Source organism: Cyprinodon tularosa, unplaced genomic scaffold (assembly GCF_016077235.1).
Source record: "Cyprinodon tularosa strain WSP-4 unplaced genomic scaffold, ASM1607723v1 ctg106, whole genome shotgun sequence".
Lineage (NCBI taxonomy): Eukaryota > Metazoa > Chordata > Actinopteri > Cyprinodontiformes > Cyprinodontidae > Cyprinodon > Cyprinodon tularosa.
Window position 1 is genome coordinate 864,806 of NW_024037849.1, and position 18,657 is coordinate 883,462.

The window sequence follows — 18,657 nt, forward strand, 5'->3', positions numbered from 1 at the left end:
TCGCACAGGGAAAAGTTTTGTTCAATTCAATTCAATTCATTCCCCCCAAACACCAGAGTTCATTTAGACGTTACTTTTTAGGCTAAATCTGTTTGATCCTTCATAGTGTGGATTTAGTCCAGAAATAGTTGACAAGTGGGCTGCATCAGATTTATTCCCACCTGAAAAGACATTTTCTACGACCTGAAAATTACTGCTTTTCACTCTTCACTTTTCAACTAAATATAGACGTGGTTTGGATGTAAATCATGTCATCTTTTCAATGTCTTTTAAGCCAATATTTGATTGGTGGGTTTATACAAGTAACACAGTTGGATAAGTAAAAACATTTCCTATCTAAGGCCCCATCCACACGAAGTCAAACCCTGGCCTAAACACACAAATTTTTCACCAAACCAGCCTCTCATCCATACGAAGCCGGCGTTTCGGGCGTCTGTAAACGATCTTTTTTTTCTTAAGCCTTCAGAGTGGGAAGATTTTGAAACGCCGTTTTCGCGTTTCCATCTTTAAGCTCTAACCGCATTTATTTTCTTACACGCATGCGTCATAGCGTCGCCTCTAAACACCCATGCGCGACACAGTATCACAACAACAATGGCGCCGTACTGTGTTGAATGGTTGCTGCTAATGCTACTCACCCTGCTGTCGGGCTTACAACAGAATCTTCTTCTTCTGGAATATCTCCAGGAAAAACAGAGCAATATCGACGACATAGTTCAGCACCTGAATTTGACTGAACCACGAAAATGGACCCGCAGGGCCATTTTCCGGTTTTCCGGTTTGGTTGTTGTATAAATATTACTGCGCATGCCCAACATTTCGTTGCCTGTTTTCACCTATTTTTGCTTTGGCACCACAGCGCCACTTACAGGCCTGGCATACATTTTGCAGCGTTTTCATGCATTCGTGTGGTCGATCACATTTATTTTACGTCTCCGTCTTTACGACAAACGTTCTGGAAAATATTAGCATTTCGTGTTTGTTTTGACTTCGTGTGGACGGGGCCTTAGAAAAACCAGCTGATTGCATTGCCTCTTTGACTCTGCAATCCCTCAAACTAAACATGCATGTAGCGGCAGTGGAGGGGAAAACTCCCTTTTAACAGGAAGAAACCTCCAGCAGAACAAAGCTCAGTGTGAGCAGCCATCTGCTGAAATCATGCACAGATTTTGACTATCTTTTTCTGCGCATGCACACTTTCAGCCGCATATGTGTGGTGTGCTAAAGTTTCAAACGCTCATCAAAGCTCGCCTTTCTCACCGCAGTTCTTAGAAAATAGTCTAAGGGTCATAAGAGTAAAAGTGTCTTTGAAGAGTATGACAAGAAAAGAAAGGCCTCAGAAGAGGCAGATATATCCCAGAATGCTTTGAACTGAGAGCTCTCCTCGCAAAGCACTATGGGATTTGCTGTAACAGTGGCTAATAACAAAGATGAGGCAGGTGCAGTGGATGAGGAGTTACGTGACCAACAGGGAGCAAACAGCAATCCCTCGCTCCAAACGGCCAGTTAACTAAGTTTGCTATAAAGTCAACTATATAGTTCGCTCTGTATGTGGACACAGTAATCTTGCATGAGCTATGAGAACAGCACATTTTAAACAGGGTGTTCACGAGAAGAAATGGGCTTGTGTGTGCTCTTGCACGTGCAGTGGAGAGGGCGGGTCTTTTTAAAAAAAACCTCCACAATACATTGAAGCTTAATTTAGCCCACCCTTTCTTCACTGCATGTTCCCACCACTCATTTTTTACTTTGTGTTGCCAAGATGCTTTGGTAATAATCTTATTACTCAAACTTACAAGAAATCCCCTTACTTAACTGAAAAATCATCATTCGGTCTGATCCCAAAAATCTGTCTCTATCTGAAATATGGCTCCCTCTGAGCGGCCTTCAGACATTATCTACTCAACTCTTCTGGAAATTATGTAAAACCGACGTTCCGCCCCCTCCCTTGCCTGAGGACATTGTGAATCTGCTCTTCAGCCCAAGTGATGAACATTACATCATATATTAAGGACAATGGCCACATGGAAAGTTCTTTATGAGCACATAAACATGCATGCTCAAAGGTATAAATATATGCACCCAATGCCGCAATCCCCCCAGCAAGATGTTTTTGTGTATGTGTTGCTTTTTGTGCTGAGTTTTTTTTTCTTCTTTTTTTTCAATATTAGACTGCATCCTTTTTTTCTTAACTGTAAGCGCTGCGTCCCTTCATGTGTAATGTCTGTGCTTTGGTCTTCTTGGACGCACTGTACCAAAATTGAATTTCCTTTTTTGGAATAATAAAGTATTTTTTAGATTAAAGTGGAAGAAGTTTGGAGCCCCCAGGAATCTTCCTAGAGCTGGCCAGCGTAAAGGACCTTAGTCAGAGAAGTAACCAAGAAACGCCAAAGTCAGCCTTTTAGAGCTTTTGGTGTTCCTCTGTGGAGAGAGGAGAACCTTTCAGAAGGACAACAATTTCTACAGCAATCCTCAAATGAGGTCTGTATAGTAGAATCGCTATAGAAGAATGTTATTTGTTAATAAAAGGCATATTGCAGGATGTCTGGAGTTCGCTGCAAAAAAATTAAGGACGCTCAGACTATGAGACACAAAATTCTCTTTGAAATCTTTGGTATGGATACCAAGCTTCATGTTTGGAAGAAGCCGGGTATCGCCCTTCACCAAGCCAACAACACCCCTACAGTAACGCATGGTGGTTGTAGCGTCAGGCTATAGGAAACTTTTGTTGTGGCATGTACAGAGATATTCTGAATGAAAATCTGCTACACAGCCCTTTTGATCAGAGACAGTGTCAGAATCGGTCTCGTGTCAGAATCACAATGACTCAAGGCATCAAGATCTTAAAGGAGTGGCTTCAGAACCACTCTGTGGATTTCCTGGAGTAGCGAAGTCTGAGCTAAGACTCGGATTAAACGTCTCTAAAAATATCTGAAAATGGCTTTGCACAGAGGTCTCCCATTCTAACTCATAAAAGTTGAGATGTACTCCAAAGAAATACTGTCCAAAACGTCCATTAATAGGCTTAATAGGCTTGTGGCATCATATTCAAAAGGACCTGCTGCTGGAACTGGTGCAAAGCTGGATCAACAAAGCATCAAACAAAGGCTGTAAATACTTTATATACTGTAAATGTGATTTCTTAGTTTTTTTTAGGTGTGATAAGTTAGCAGAAATCCCTCTCAAAAAATTCCACATTGTCACAATGCAAAAAGATGTGCAGAGCTTTCCACTAAATACCATTTAGATAAAGCTATGACATTTAATCCAACTAAAAATACCAAAGGGAAAATTAATGTAGTAACTCATGTGGCTTTTTTAAGCTATGTTAATAGGTGTTGGATGGCAGCGGTCTCCTGTAGCGGTCTGTCTAGCAGGAATGAGGAAATTGTGCAACACAGTGAATATTTTTCAGATGCACCATACATCTGGCCAAATATTGGATGGAAGCAGTTCTTTGTGATTGCATGATTAGGCAAACTGATATTGTAATATAATGCAATTTTGATTCAATATATTGTGTACTTCTCTCATTAACAGGATCTGATTAGAATGTAAATGTTACGTCCTCAGGAAAATGATACTTAAACAAGTTGTAAGAATGCTTTTGATGAATTCAATAAAACTTATTTGATCTTTTTTTCTTCTTCTACTGTTCTCTGTTTCCCTTTTTTTCTGGATCAAGGACAATAAGGCAGAAGTCAGAGTGACATTTCTTTAGGTGGAAAAGGAGGTAAAAATCTCTGCACCCTTTGTTCGCTTGTCAATCTGGCCTTAAACATAAAATATTTATGTTTCCTTGTTGACCTCCTTACCCTTCTTCCCCTGCTTCGTGTTTCTCTCTTAGTCTCTGACGACATTCGGCCTGCATCAGCATGGCACAGCTGAGGTCTCTGCGTTTGTTTGACTACGTCTGAGGTGGGTGAGCCTTCCTCTTTCCTCTTTGGTCTGTCAACTCTCTGCTTCTCTTTCATGTCTTGCCTGATTAATTACAACGCAGGATGAGTTTGAGATAAAAGTGGGATTTGCTGCCACATTGATTTGTGCTTAGAAATTTGCATTTTGTTTTCATAAATGACTACACTCAGTATCTAATTTAATTTTCTTATTGAATATTTTAATTATAACATTTTATAATTATCTTTCATCACACCTATGCTGATGTGGTTTTATGCTTCTAACTATATTTCTAATGTAAAAAAAAAAAAACAAATACCACCATATGATGCCTCCCTCCACCATGTTTCATTGTTGTTCATATCCTTCTGCTGATGCACAGAGCTATTGTTTTCTTTTGGTTTTATAAAAGAAACTTATTTGAAATGTATGATTCCAGTGTCTATTTTGGTAAATTTTCTGGTAATCTAACAAAAGCAAAACAACTTCAAAATTAGGTTGAAAAAAATTATTCTATAACAAGGACTTTCAATCTTTAAATGTTGGGCTATTGAAAGGTATGTCCATATACCAGACAGAATATTCGCCGATTGCTTGATCCCAGCTGAGGTATAAAAATAGCCCCGTTTTGACGGTGGCCTTTAGCTCGTCGTCTTTGTCGGTTCTGGTGTCCCATATCTTCACTTTGCCAATCAACCATATATTTCCTATGGGATTTTAATTACACTTTTGATCTTTTTATTATTTTCTGACATGTTCCTCATGTCCTGGATAGGTCTGTGTGGAGACCACATGTAGCCCATGTTTGTAACTTTCATTGATGACATTTAAATGGGCATTGCTTCTCACTTCTGCAGAGGTTGTGGTTGTTCCTATTTTTCCTTTCATTTAACTTTTCTTTAATACTCTTGAATTCAGTTCAATTCCAATATACTTTATTGATCCCAATAGGAAATCAAATGCAGTAACTCATGTTTTTATAATTCAATGAGTCGTTGCTTTTAACAGCTTTGGGCCGAAAGGATCTTCCATAGCGGTCTTTTTTATACCTAATCTGGAGGAGAAAGTTATCTGAAGATACAATTGTTGTTTAACAGTCTTCTGAAGAGGATTCTCAATGTTCTTTATTTTCTGAAGAATCCATCTTTTTTCAGAGGTTCTAGAGGAGTTCTTAGAACAGAGACGGCCTTCTTGTCCAGCTTCTTCAGCTTGGTTTGGTATGGAGACACTGATTAAAGACGAAGCAGCTTCTATTTCAAATGCGGTTTTGTGGCTTTTACTATTCAGCTGATTTTGTAGGACATTTCTTTATCATTATATGATTTATCCGTTAACTTCTGAGTCTTTCTGTCAGTCTATGTTTTGATGTGAATTTTACCAATCAAAAAGTTCACACACACAAATTTTGTTAGACACTTTTACAGTGTTACATGTATCTATATCCAGTGTTATTTTATCCAACTAAGACTTTCAAGGGTTGATGATGGGTGATTAAAGAGTCTGACCTTTGCTGAAGCTCAACTCTTGCTCATCCCAAAGATTCTCAGTGGAGTTAAGGTATAGATCCTAGAGATGATGGCCTCTGCTTACCCTGATGGGGCAGTCATTCTGAAACATGGTAATTATACTTCAATATAATTACCCAATATTTAAGCTCCCCAACAAATAAAGCATTTTTTTCCCAAATACTTTCACAGATCTGTTATTTCATTCAGGCTTTTTAGTTTTAATCACAAGATAGCCTTTCTGTTTGCTTTTGCATAAAGCCGTGAGCTCCAGTAATGCACCCTATATTTTTTAACGGTTAAGTGGTATGCAGCTGCATTTCTGCTTTCTAGTTTTCAATTATGCATTGGAAAGCTCTTAACCCAAATGTTGCAGCTTCAGCAATCTTCTCAGATGGTTTAATTGTTTGAAGTGTGTGAATCATCATCATCATTTTATTATATAGCCCTTAAAAAAACTGAATAACAAAACATTAATAATACACAAAATTAATTTGACCTTTATGAAAAAAGATTAAGAATAAGAAGGCTAATCACTGCAATAATTTGATAGCTTCAGAAATAGTACAAGGTTAATAACTCCAATTTAAAAAAAATAGCCTATAAAGAAGGATATCAGCGGGTTGGTCTATTATTTACATAATTTGACTTGGTTTCAGAATAATGCCCAACTTTGCTGTCAGATTTTCACTAATTACAGGGACTTTCAACTATCTGTAAGCTTCCTGCAGTTTTGATTAGTAGTCGTCTTGAGATGTAAGCGCTGACGTAGCTGGATCCAGCCAGGTCCACCCTGTATCCATGTGAAACAGTGTGTATGAGGGTATCCGGGGCTATACATGGAATCACAAACACTTTATGTTAAACAAAGGATTTCCTGTTCACAGAAGACAGACAGACTCACCTGTAGCGTTCACATCCATCAGAAACGTGAGCCTGAGGGATTGTTTCCTAATGAAATAAGGAAAGGAGCACATGGTCTCTCCCCCTCTGGCCTTTTAAGAGGAAACATTACTGCTTTACAAAAGTGTTAAACAAATGAAGTTGCATAGTTAGCATGTGCTGAAATCTGCGTGCGTAACTAACACATGTTGTTCTGTCATAGCTAAAGAAAGAGTGGCTGCAGTGATGGTTGAGGAGATTTTTACCAATACCACTTCTGTGAATCTAACTGATGGAGAAGGAAGAGATTGTTAGATTATTATTGTCAGAATGTTTATTAAAAATGTTTAAAAAGAAAGTTTAATAATAATTATTTTAAAAAATTACTTTTTAAAAAGTTTTGACCTTTTCAAAACTGGCTTTTGGGATCGTTTAAACAGCTTAATGTTTGCCTAGTTTATTGGTATAGTTAATAATAGTGTTTAATAAAGTTTCAAAATATTTCGTTTAATTTCTGAATGTCTGATGTTGTGCACTTCCAGAGCCCAAGGTTACGGTTTGGGTAACTCAGAATGTTTAAAGATCAAAAGCTGATTTGCGAAACTTTAATAATTATTGGGACAATTCTGACTTAGAAAAACTTTATTGTCATTTTGTATGCACAGGGTGTATACAAAGCGAAATTTCAATACAAACAGCTTTTTCGACAGTGGATGAGCAGCTTAGCGGTGAAGTGAATATTTCCATTGATAAAGTGTAGCAGTGATCAAAATGTAAAAAGTGTAGGACAGATGGTGCGAAAGTCATTGATGAGGTTCAGAGCAGTGCAAAAATAAATAAATAGATATAGTACAAAATGGAGTAAAAACACTGAGTTTACTTTTTTTACTCTTTTTTACTATTTTGAAGATTATCCATGTAGGGTAACGTATTATGAAATTTAGGCAGGATCGGGACTAGTCGGCAATAAAGATGAACACACAAACTGTTTCTGCTAGAATTAAAATGTGTTGTTTTATTCTGCCACAGAAAACAGCAAAGCAAGCACATCAATTAAGGCATGGTGCTGAATACAAATTATATTGTCTCAATACAATTTGTATTGTCCCCCTACCGTGACACAAGGATCCGAGGGCCGGTCAATCCAGGCAGGGCAGCAACCCACGCAGCTAGGCATCCGTACGCAACCCTAGCAGAACCCACCGGTGTCAACAAGCCCCCGTCATTTATGCCACACTTCAAAGTAAAATCTTTCACCCAATCAGGAAAGGTGACCGCTCCCTCTCACGACGGGAGCGCATGATTACAGAAACCAAAATATGGAACCGGCATCCCCCGAACCCACCCAGGGCTCGTGGACAGCTGAAACCAAAAACAAAATTACATAATGATCAGATACAAAAACAAGTTACTTCATGCCCAGTACCTGGTACCAATCACTGCTTCATCTGTGTTACCTCCCCAGAGCTACTGACCCTCCCCAGAACTCAATATGCCCAGTATCTGTTCCCCAGAGCTCATGGACACAGTGTAAAAAAAAACATGTTCCTGCTTCGATACAAACTTATATAAAAAGAGTACTTCATATGTGATACAAAACTTGTATATATATATATATATATATATATATATATATATATATATATATATATATATATATATATATATATATATATATATATATATATATATATATAGTGGTTGGCCTTGGCTCAGTCTTCTTGAGGTAGCTGAGAGAAAAGGAAAAAGAGCTGCAACCGTCCTCAGTGTCCCCTATTTTGTAGAAGTACCATTCACTCCATTCACTGCTTCCACCAAAATTACATATTAGAGACTGAAATCATTCCTATTCTTTTGTAAATCCTTCAGTCTCAGTCAAATCTGATGAACAGTGTCTGTGAACACCAGTTTTGTAACTGTTAAAGCGTTTATATTCTTCTGTAAACCTTGGTGTTTTAGGGTTTTAAGATCTTTGTCCTGCTGGAAATTAAATTCTTGCTCCAGTTTCATACAATCTGTCTTCATCAAACTTCCGATTAACTATGAACAGCTTTATTTTTTTTTCCTGCTGAAGGAAAGCAGCTCTGCAGCCAGGTACTAAACTATTTATTATCGTATTTTGCTTATTACTTCCACCCTTTGTGTTTTATTTCAAATAATTTTACTTTAGCAGAATTTTTATCTTTTGTTTTCCTTGCAGCATGGTTTGTCCATGTTGTGTATATCTGTTTATCTGTGGACTTAAGGAAGAGTAGATAGTGGGAACTGAAACTATTTGGGTCTTCAAATAGGAGAAAGAATATAAGAAATATATTAGAAATATAAGATCCTGAGGTTCCCAAATCGGACACTTCTCTGCTTAAACACCACAAACAGGATCAGTGACGAGGTGCAGCTCTGACATACTCCAGCGTACAATGGAAGCAGCCTTAATTTTAGGCCATGAATGTAAACACAAGCAGGGATATAAAGACCAATAACCCTTTTACCAACTAATATTAGGTGAACCCATATGGTTTTATTCTAAAGCAGATATATCAGTGTTTAACTCCTGAATTAACTAAATGTTTTTAAGTAGCACACACTGAGGATAGTCAAGTAACCGTTTCGTTTACATGATTTCACAAACAAAAGGTTTGCAGTAGTGGTTTATTTTAGCTTCTCTTCAACTCTAATAATTAGAAACAGATTAACTGGTTGAGTTTTTCGGTTTTGCTGCAGGACAATCACATGTTTTCTTTTCTTTTTTTGCATTCACAGCAGTCATTTGACTTTTGACTGAATAAAGTTATTTTAATTATTTAACAATAATATCACAGTTACAAGCACAAACAAGTTACAGACACATCTACATTTACATATTTAGGAGAAGTCAAGCTGTTTAAAATCAAGTTTCACATTAATACATCGGTTTAATGCTATCACGCAAGTTAACAACATTACATCACATTGTGTGCTAGATATTTCAATTTGTATACATTTATATATGTTAGTAGGAGGAAAAAAACAATTTCAGAATAAAAAACATGATTTTAATCAAGAAAAATCTGCAGCGTGAAATGATCATCTGTACAATATTTACAGTCTTTATATCTCCACCTGATCCTGAACATAAGTACAGTTTCCTTTTTACGATGTTTCTATATTTTCCCCTTCCTTCTTCATGTGTACCAGAATGAGCCCCTAATAATCGTAAAAAAGACCTGCATCTGTTTCCAGTCACAGAAACCAATGTACACTTTGCTTCTGGAAGGAAAAGGAAGCTGTAAAGCTAGAGAATGGTTCCTATATTAGTTACTTAAACTATAAAATTAGCCATAAAATGGGTGCTTAATAGTTTCAACCCTTTTTTAAGCCCACCATAAACACTAAAATTAGAAGCAGAGCCACCGGCTGCAGATTTGATGATGTGTTTACGTCTGTACTGTTGCAGGCAGGTTGTGGTATAATCCATGAGTCAAGAGGAAACATAAATGTGGCTATTTTAGCTTATAGCAGGCAAGATTAGCTGCTGTCTGTATCCTGGTCTACATTTTTACTGCTGCTCAGACAATAAGAGGACAATAATGTTTCAGAGTGAGTCAGAGGCCATTTTTAGTCTGTGAGCGACACTCAAAAAAAAATATTTACACATGTGTCACTCAGTTTTTTGTTCTTTACATATTGAAAGGGTGACATTAATACAGCAGACATGTGAGAAAAGGAAACCAGAGCACACTTGTTTGGTTTTAAGTATTGTAAAACAATAAGAATTTAATATTTACCAGGTTCACTTTTTTTTTTTTTACTTAAACCCTAAATGCTCTCAATAAAGTAATTCAGATTTGAAGTATCTACGGATAAATATATGAAGCCATATGATAAAGAAGAAAATGTTGGGGGTAAGAGAATGCACGGAATGCACCTCATGATGCAGTAGCTTTTAGAGCCACCTTTAGCTGCCCTCACTTCACAGCTTCTAAGAGCAATTTTGTGCTATTTTTCAATGCTGCTGCTGGACACACAGGTCCATCTTTGATTCTGCTGCAATGTGCTCAATTCTGGTGGAAGCGTTACAGGCCAAATCATTGAAGGCTCCACGGGCACAGGAAGAGCTCATCCTGTAACCCGTCTCAGTGGTTGTGTCCTTGGCAAGAACTTTTTACTTGCTTTTCACTTGCTTTCCACACTGGTTGTGGCTCAAAGCTCTTTAGCTTTCTGGGACTTAATAAAGCACCATCCAAGTACAACTGTTTACCATTACCACTCCACCTCCAGGCCTGACGTGGTGCTGTGCAGCATTGCCTCTTTTCATCCGTACAGAAAAGCAAAGTTGTCCCATCTTAAAATTTACATTGAATATGTAAATTTGGAGTCTCGTGGTGCATTAGAAGAAATTATTTCAACTATGTTCAAAATACTTTTCTAGCTTTTTCTAGTCTGATATCTGCTTCTTTAATCCTACTGCTCTTAAAACTTTAAATTTTTTAATCAAATAAATTTATACCTGAACACAGCAGTCAGGTAGAAGTCCTGCCCTTCAGAAAAGAGACTGTACTTGCAGATAATCAGTTAGAAACACCTGGCTGCTAACCTTCTCCTCTTACATGCAACAGAAACACAAAGCTTTTCTATTTCTGCTTGGTTTTGTTTTATGTGGAATTTCTTACATTTTATGTACCTTTAAAGTAAGCCTGAAATAACTTTACGACCTGGTGAAATTCAGATTGTTTTAATTGTGTTCTTATTCTTAAAACCCTAAAACCATAGGTGGATGCGTTACATTAGCTATTAACAGGTTTCCCCAAGGGTTTGCAAATTGTTCTATAAACATGTTCATTAAGAGATGAAGGATGTACATTAGAACTGGAGTCTGTTTCTGTGCCAGAGGTGGATGGAGCAGGTAGTGGATGGACGGATGGCTCCTTTCAACCAACCTGAGAGATGGAAAACAATTATCAACACAAATGATGGGAGTATATTTGATGCATGAATGGTAAAGACAGTTTGGTTCTACAGGAGCAGAAAAATAACCACATTTACAAACTTATTTAAGTTCAGGACAGTTTTTACTATTATTCAAAAACTTCAGTTTCTAATTCAAATGATAAGCAGCAACTCTGCATTTGTCTTTATCATCTTGTTGAGATCGTATCTTTTTTGTGATATTAATGCTATAAATTTAGCTTCAGTATGAGCAGCAGGAGTGGAGTGACGGCCTATTGGTTAAGGCATTGAGCTTGGAATGCTGAGGTTTTGAGATCGAGCCCCACTCCCATAGACTGCCACTCTGGCTGTCTGAGCAAAGACCCTTAACCCCACACTGCTCCCCAAGGGGATGGGTTAAATGCACATGTACATTTCTCCAATCTGAGATCAATAAAGTTAAAGTTTATTTTATCTTCTTCATAAGCAAAAATCAAAACATACCAATGATCTATTCAAAAGTTGCTTCAAGGATTGTTTACATAGGTTTTTAGAATGTAAACTTACAATTGGAGCATTACTGACTCCAGCTGAGCCGTTGACCGGCCAGTTCGCTGCAGCCGGTCTCCCCTGCTGAGGCACACTCTGCGGCGAAGCAGCGGTTAGTGGACCAGTCTGTAAATAAATACATGATTTCATTTCTTTTGAACCATAGATTATGAATTCACTGCAACTGCTTTCCAACACCGAAGAGCTGTACAGTGTTTGCTGATTGATTTTAAGCACTAAATGTTCTGCTTTGTTATCCTGTTTTTCCATCCTTCCTGCTGCTGCAGCCTTTCCTGCCTAATTAACCAAACAATCAACATTTTTCCAAAATTTAAGATACGATCTGAAATTCCACAACATCTCCGTGAAACAATCTGGTTAGGCTGTTTTATTACACATAAAATAGCTGTATCAAGTCGTGCTTCCTACCTTGGGCATCGATTCCTTCAGCATCTGAATCTCTTTCTCTCTCAGGGCCAGTTTTTCATCCAGCAGTGTCTTCTGCTCGCTCAGTCGTTTCTTCTCAATCAGTATTTGCTCTACCTAAAAAAAATAATAAAAAAGACACAGGCTATTTAAAAAAATAGTTATTTGAACAAAAATCTTTAGTTCATGCATTGAGAACAGGTACTGAAAAACAAAAGCTTGTCCTTAATCTTTCCAACAACTTTACCAACACCCACCTTGTCATCATGAGCCTTTTGCTTGAGCTCTAAGTCGCTGGCAGCCTTGGCGACCGCTTCTTTGTGCTTTTTTTCACACTGCTCCAGGCTGGAGGTCAGGTATGAGTTGTGCGCCTCCAGCTTACTAGAGAGACCCTGAATCTCCACCACCTAGAGATTGAAATATATATTTTATATATACATGCAGTATGAGATAATTGGAGCCAGAATTAATATAATGTTTTTGAAGAATTATACTTTGATATAAACAGTTGTGTAAATATAATGGAATAAGGCAGGTTAGATTTTACACAAAGTTTTAAAATAATGATACTGAAATAAAGCTGAAATTATGGTTACTTTACGTTTTAATTGTCCTTCCTGTGTTTTGTTCTCTCTGTGAGGTTTTAATCTAACATGATTATATGTTATGTGTCTGTAATGACCAGTTGTGTGCTTATCTAATGTTTTATCTTCTCATCTTATCTAAGCATGAAACCAAAATCCCTTTAAGCTGGACAATCTTTAAACATCAACTTTCTAGTATTTGTTATTGAGCTCAATATTTGTTTGTTTTTTTAATCCTGGATGTATTTTATGTTTTTTATTTGCTTTTCTACTTTTTGATTTTTGTTTATTCTGTGTTTTAGACATTGAAAACATTGAATGAAGACCTTTTCTTTCTTTACAGGTCAGTAAAAATGAGCTTTCCCACGGCTGTGGAGCAGTGAGATCAGACAACATCTGCTTTTGCCTCTTTACACTGGTTTTAAGGCCATTTCAGGATCCAGCTTTAAATGGTATTAAAAGCCCATAGGGCTTTAAATTATTTTAAATAATTAAATTATTTGTCTTATCTTTCACACCACAGCTCTCCTGCTAAACAGCTAAATAGCAAACTAATACATTTGCAGATACACACAGAGCCCCTTCAGCAGTGGTTTCTGGTCTGTGCAAGTCCCTGCCTTCAATTAGAGCAGTACTCGTTTTCTATTATATTAAGAATTCTATGTTTATTTGGGCTAGATTATTCATATTATTTTATCTTTATATTGTTTTCTCAGTTTTTTTGTTTCCACACATGATTTTTTTTCTAAGACAGATGATGATTAGGTTAGAGCAGTGCACTTGTGCTCTGAGAAGGTTGCAAAAATCCAGTTCAATCCCCACAGCCTCCACTCTGGGTTCCTGAGCAAGACCCTTAACCCCACACTGCTCACAGGGCACCGCAAGGTGGCGGCCCACCGCTCCCCAAAGGGATGGGTTAAATTCAAAGGTAAATTTCTCCAGTGTGAGATTAATAAAGTTCAATTAATATTATTGTTATTATTATTATTTACACCTGTTCCCTGTGGACATGCATGGACATCTGAGTTGTGGCATTGGCTCCCATGTTTCTATTGTGTAACCCAGAAAGAAACACACTTTATTTTCTTCTTTAAGCTCTGCATTCTGTCTAAATCTAACCTAGAGATGCTGAAAGTAAGCCTTGCTGAAATAGTTTGATCAACACAACTTTAACACAGAATGTACAAAATAATAAACAAAAGGAAGACAACAAAAAATATATACGGTATATATTTTTGTAACCTTTTCTGGAGTCCACATAAAATGTTTCTACAGAGGGAAAAAAAATGCATTGTTTTTTTGTCCTGCTGCATCAGCAGGGCGGACAGCTTCACCTTAGACTTGACCTCGGTTTGCCTCACAGGACATCTGTCTCTTTAGCCAGATTTATCAGGAATGATGTCGTGAGTAAACTTCCTCCCTGGAGAAACAGGTTTCCTGTTCATTCTGCTCTTTGGAGGAGGTTTTAGGAAATATTTGTTAAGGGGAAATTTAATCCATGGTTGGTTTGGCAGCGATCTTTACCTGTGAGGTTAAATGATGTTTAGAAACTATGCTGGCAAAAGATCAATAGGATTCTTTAATGTATTTACTTATTTTTTGGGGAAAATGTTTATTTTAATAATTTCAGATTTGTTTTAATGGTGTATAACTCTGTTTTCTGCTGCCAAGTTTGTCCTGGATTTTTTTTTTTTTTTAAAGAGATTATGAATCTCAGTAGGATTTTTCTGGTTAAATAACGGCTTATTATTTTGTACGATATTATGTTGTGATATTTCTATGTATTCAGATTTTACATATGAAAATGTTACAAAACCAAATATAAAGAAAAGTGTCAAACTTGATGCACCCCTCCTGTTTCACTAAACTACAAAAAAGTACATAGAGACAAACCTTCAATCTAAACCAGTAGATATAGGATCATTACTGGAGTATTTATACTTATTAAGACTGGAAATGTATTCATCTCCTTCTACTACTATTCTAAGGTGATTAAAAACAGTCTGCATTAACACACCTTGTTGCCCACATTGTCCAGATAGAGTTGGAACTTGCTCTCCACATCCCTGGACAGGTTGGTGCAGCTGCTTCGGATCTTCTCCAGCTGCTCCCTCTGGCTTTGGCAGGAGAGGTGGAACGTCTGCGAGTGAGGGAACATGTTGTGGATCTGATTCAAAAACTTGGTGGTCACCGACTGGATCCCATCCAGAGACTGAGCAAAGTCTTCTTTGCATTTCCTGATTTGAAAGAAAAGCTGCCATCATGAGACTGTCCCTTATATTTAAAGTCAACTACATCATGAGGACAGGTAGACAGCACCTGGTATAGATATTTATCTGTTCCCTCAGGAGGTTGTTATCTCTGCGGAGGTTGATGGCTTCCTCGATGTGGATGTCTCGTTCTCGGAGGGCCCTGTCCCTCTCGTGACTCAGATACTGAACCGTCTGAGTGAAGTTTGATTTAACAAGGGCTATTAATTTTTCCTTTTCAGAGATGGTTGCTTTTAGAATTCCTTGATCTGCAGAGTTCAAAAGGTAAGGTTTGTGTCACAAAAAAGAACCACAATACTAACAACTTTTCTGCAGTATGTATGACAGCAGGACTTCCCTCCGTGTTAAATAAGATTCCCACTCCCCTTCCAAAAATGATATATGTTGGTGTAATTTAGTGCATAGTTTCTACCTCTCTACTAGGTTTGGTAGACTTAAATTAGATCTGCAGGATTTGTGACTATTGCTGCCAGTTGGAATAATATAACAAAACACATATTACATTTAAAATCTTTATTTTGTAATGTTTATATTAGGTTAACAATATAGTTCTGACACCTACAATTGTATTTAATAAACCCAGTCTGTGTGTATTTAATCTGTATAATGTGTTTCACTTAGTAAACTGAGTTACTGAAATTATTTATTTTAATTTTTTTTAACATTCTGATTACATAGATTTTATTTATTCATTTGTATAGATTTGGTACCAAAACATCAGCATGTATGCTGTCCGTTTAATTTGTGATTAATTGTCAGACATCTGGTTACAAAAAACACAGGTCAGATTTGAAAAGTACATAAAAGTTATGTGATCCTATGGGCTTAAATGCAGCTTTAAACAATAAAGTTTTCAATCTTCTATAGTTGAGCTTTGTTAGTGGTAATATAAAAAGTAGATTCTGATTAGTTTGGACGTGTGAGTCATTTTGATTTTTGAAGCTTTGCACACCATCCTGACTCTCTTGTGATATTTTAAATGAGATTTTATGATGAAAAAGTATATATTAGTTAAGAAACTTAATTGTTAAGATGCCCGAGGCCAAAAAATCTCTGTGTTAGGCTGTGATAGACTGATTATTATAACAATTCATTTTGGTTTAATTCAGATTTTGTACTCAGTTCCAATGCAAAAAATGTAATTAAATTAAACTTGATGGTAAAACATACTGAATACATAGAATTCAACTCAGTTTAAATCGTTATAAGAGAAGGAACATCCTCACCTCCAACATTTCTTACTATATGTATTGTATTGGGAAAACTGTGCCATGATCAATGTATGGCAAGTCAGTTATCTATAAACTTAAAAGAAATAGGCTAGACCTAAGCTTTAGGGATACTCTGTATTGAGTTTTTCAAAATGAGGATTTTTTTTTTTGCATCCAAGGTGAACAGAACAGATGTGCAAGTAGTTTTTAATAAGACTACCTATTCATGCAGTGTCTTTCAGATTAGTAGTTTGGAGTAGAAATAAAAATGGCAGTGAATGCTTTTGGACACAAACACAAACATGAAGTTTGCTTACAGCAGATGTATCTGCTACAGCATTTTGTATAAAATGTTTGGAAAGATAATCAAAATATCATCAAAATATAAAAACAGAAAGGATTTAAATGCATGATTTCATTAGTTTCATAATCATTTCAAACTAAAGAATATTGAAAGCTACATTTATTATTTGTTTCAGTATATTTGGGGTATAGTTTAAGTTTTAATTCCAGTATTAGATATTTTTTTAGTTACTTACTGTTATTTGTGACCGGGGGAGGTGGTGGGGGCGGGATGAAAGTACGAGTTGGACGCTGCAGCAAAGTCACTGTATTTTGAAGGGTTGTCTATTCAAAGAAAAAAAAAAGGCAGCTGTTGAATTGATACAAAGCAACTTTTTTGTGTTGCAAAGGTGCTAAAATGAGAAACTAAAGAAAGTTTTTTTTTTTTTTTTTATCCAACACAATGTTAAATTTACCAAACGTCGTTTGTTTCTGTTAAAAAGGTTAAAGTGCAATACATGGCAAAATACACTGAAGCATCTTCCCAGTGTTTATCCTCTATACTTACAATCTTTTTCTTGAGCTCGTTTTCTACTTTGGTAGTTTCGTTTAGCTGTTTTGCCATCTGTTTCTCTAGAGCAGCTTTCTCAGCTTTCTGAGCAGCCAGCTTAGCTTCGAGCTCAGCTTTCTCCTTCTTCAGTTCAAAGTTGTTCACGTTTAGCTTATTAAAGCCTTGCTCCAGTTCCTGAACAAGTAGAATAATCAGCATCAGTGAACAATATTGCATACAACCAGGGAAAAAAATGAATCATCCACATCAGCAAAAGGAAAAAGTCCAATAGGTCAATAAGTCTGTGTGACAGATGACACTTTAGATTTTTCTTTTATACATAATCAGACAAAGATTCCTTTATAATGATTCAGTCATAAAGGCAGTCACTAAATAAATCATCAACAGTTACTAAAGAAGAACTCTCTAACCTCGACTCGTTTCTCCTCTGCAGACTTTTCTGGCTGTCCATAGATGAGGAAGAGCACAAGGCTGACGATAATGAGAGATTGGATGAGGGATGAAAAGAAAAAAACAATCCTCATGTAGTAGCCGCAGCTCTTTCCTTTGTTCCTATACAGTGGCTGTCTGGACTCCGGGCCAAGTTTGGCACGGGAGTAGCTGGAGCTGTACATGGCTGCTGGTGCTGAAAACTAAAACAAAACTAAAAAGTATTATTTTTCTGATGTGGGATTTTTTTTTACAGAGTAAAAGCTGAAGTAAATCAGATGGAAATGCTAAAAAAGATCAAATAAAACCAGATGTATCTCCAATCCTTGGTTTTCTGTTTTTCCTTTGGAGTTTAGTCAAGATGCAGTAAAAAGCATGTTTATAAAGGGGGCTGGAGGTAGACTTGCTTGTCCCCTCCTCTCTCCTTCCTGAATGACCTCTTTGAGAGCACAGCCTTCAGCTGCATCACCACCAAAGAACTTTCCATTCATATTTTTGCAGCCATTGTAGCCTCATTGTGCACAGAAAATCTTCACCTCTGACCTTTCACCTCATTTAGCTGCTTTACTCCAGGTTACTTTGAATTATGTCAACAGACAACTAAAATTGAGCCATAGAAGACCCAAATGCAGAGATGGAAGCAGAGATGGTTTTTTGTAAGTTTAATGATGAAGTGAAAGCAACAGAAGCATAAATCCAGACTGAACTGGCAGGGAACTTGGCAACAAACACAAAGAGACACTTGAGGGAAACATACATAAATAAAATGAAGAGAAACCAGCAATGTATATATAGGAGACAGAACTATGAGTGGAGTGATCAGCTAATTGGGAGAAGGTGTGGACAGAAGCAGCTAAAGGGAAAGGAAAGGGACTGAACTAAAACTAGAAAGTAACTTAAATGAAGCAAAAGGCAAATAAGGACAATTACTTGAAAATAAAAATTGAACAAGGGGAAAACGAGAGGAGAGGGGAACGGACTGGAGATAACTGAAAAAACACCAAACAGGAATAGTAAAACCAAGAAGTGATTCAAAAATTATACAGTTACAGTAACAAAATAATCACATAATCAAAGCCTAACGCTAAGTGAAAACTAAAGAGAAACAAAAAATCCCAGAACGGCAAGTCACCACACGTACAATAT

The 18,657-nt window shown here is 37.0% G+C and overlaps 1 protein-coding gene across 1 annotated transcript; it reads right to left on the reverse strand.

The window, feature by feature from the left end:
• Positions 1 to 9,050: 9,050 nt before the first annotated feature.
• On the reverse strand, positions 9,051 to 17,891 carry plvapb (plasmalemma vesicle associated protein b). The gene is made up of 9 exons (XM_038286509.1): positions 17,493 to 17,891; positions 17,080 to 17,256; positions 16,769 to 16,856; positions 15,068 to 15,266; positions 14,766 to 14,985; positions 12,422 to 12,571; positions 12,168 to 12,281; positions 11,757 to 11,864; positions 9,051 to 11,200 (listed from the first exon to the last, which is right to left on the reverse strand). Exons 1-9 carry the CDS (start codon positions 17,694 to 17,696, stop codon positions 11,192 to 11,194), a joined length of 1,269 nt encoding a protein of 422 aa, XP_038142437.1. The 5' UTR covers positions 17,697 to 17,891; the 3' UTR covers positions 9,051 to 11,191.
• Positions 17,892 to 18,657: the final 766 nt, after the last annotated feature.

What these genes read in the sequence shown, in the direction of transcription:
- plvapb (XM_038286509.1), bottom strand. Translation starts at nt 17,696, where the DNA reads ATGTACAGCTCCAGCTACTCCCGTGCCAAACTTGGCCCGGAGTCCAGA. An exon ending in CAGAGGAGAAACGAGTCGAG is followed by an intron (nt 17,257 to 17,492) that starts GTTAGAGAGTTC and finishes CTACTTGTTCAG; the next exon opens with GAACTGGAGCAAGGCTTTAA. An exon ending in TCCCCCGGTCACAAATAACA is followed by an intron (nt 15,267 to 16,768) that starts GTAAGTAACTAA and finishes TGAACTCTGCAG; the next exon opens with ATCAAGGAATTCTAAAAGCA.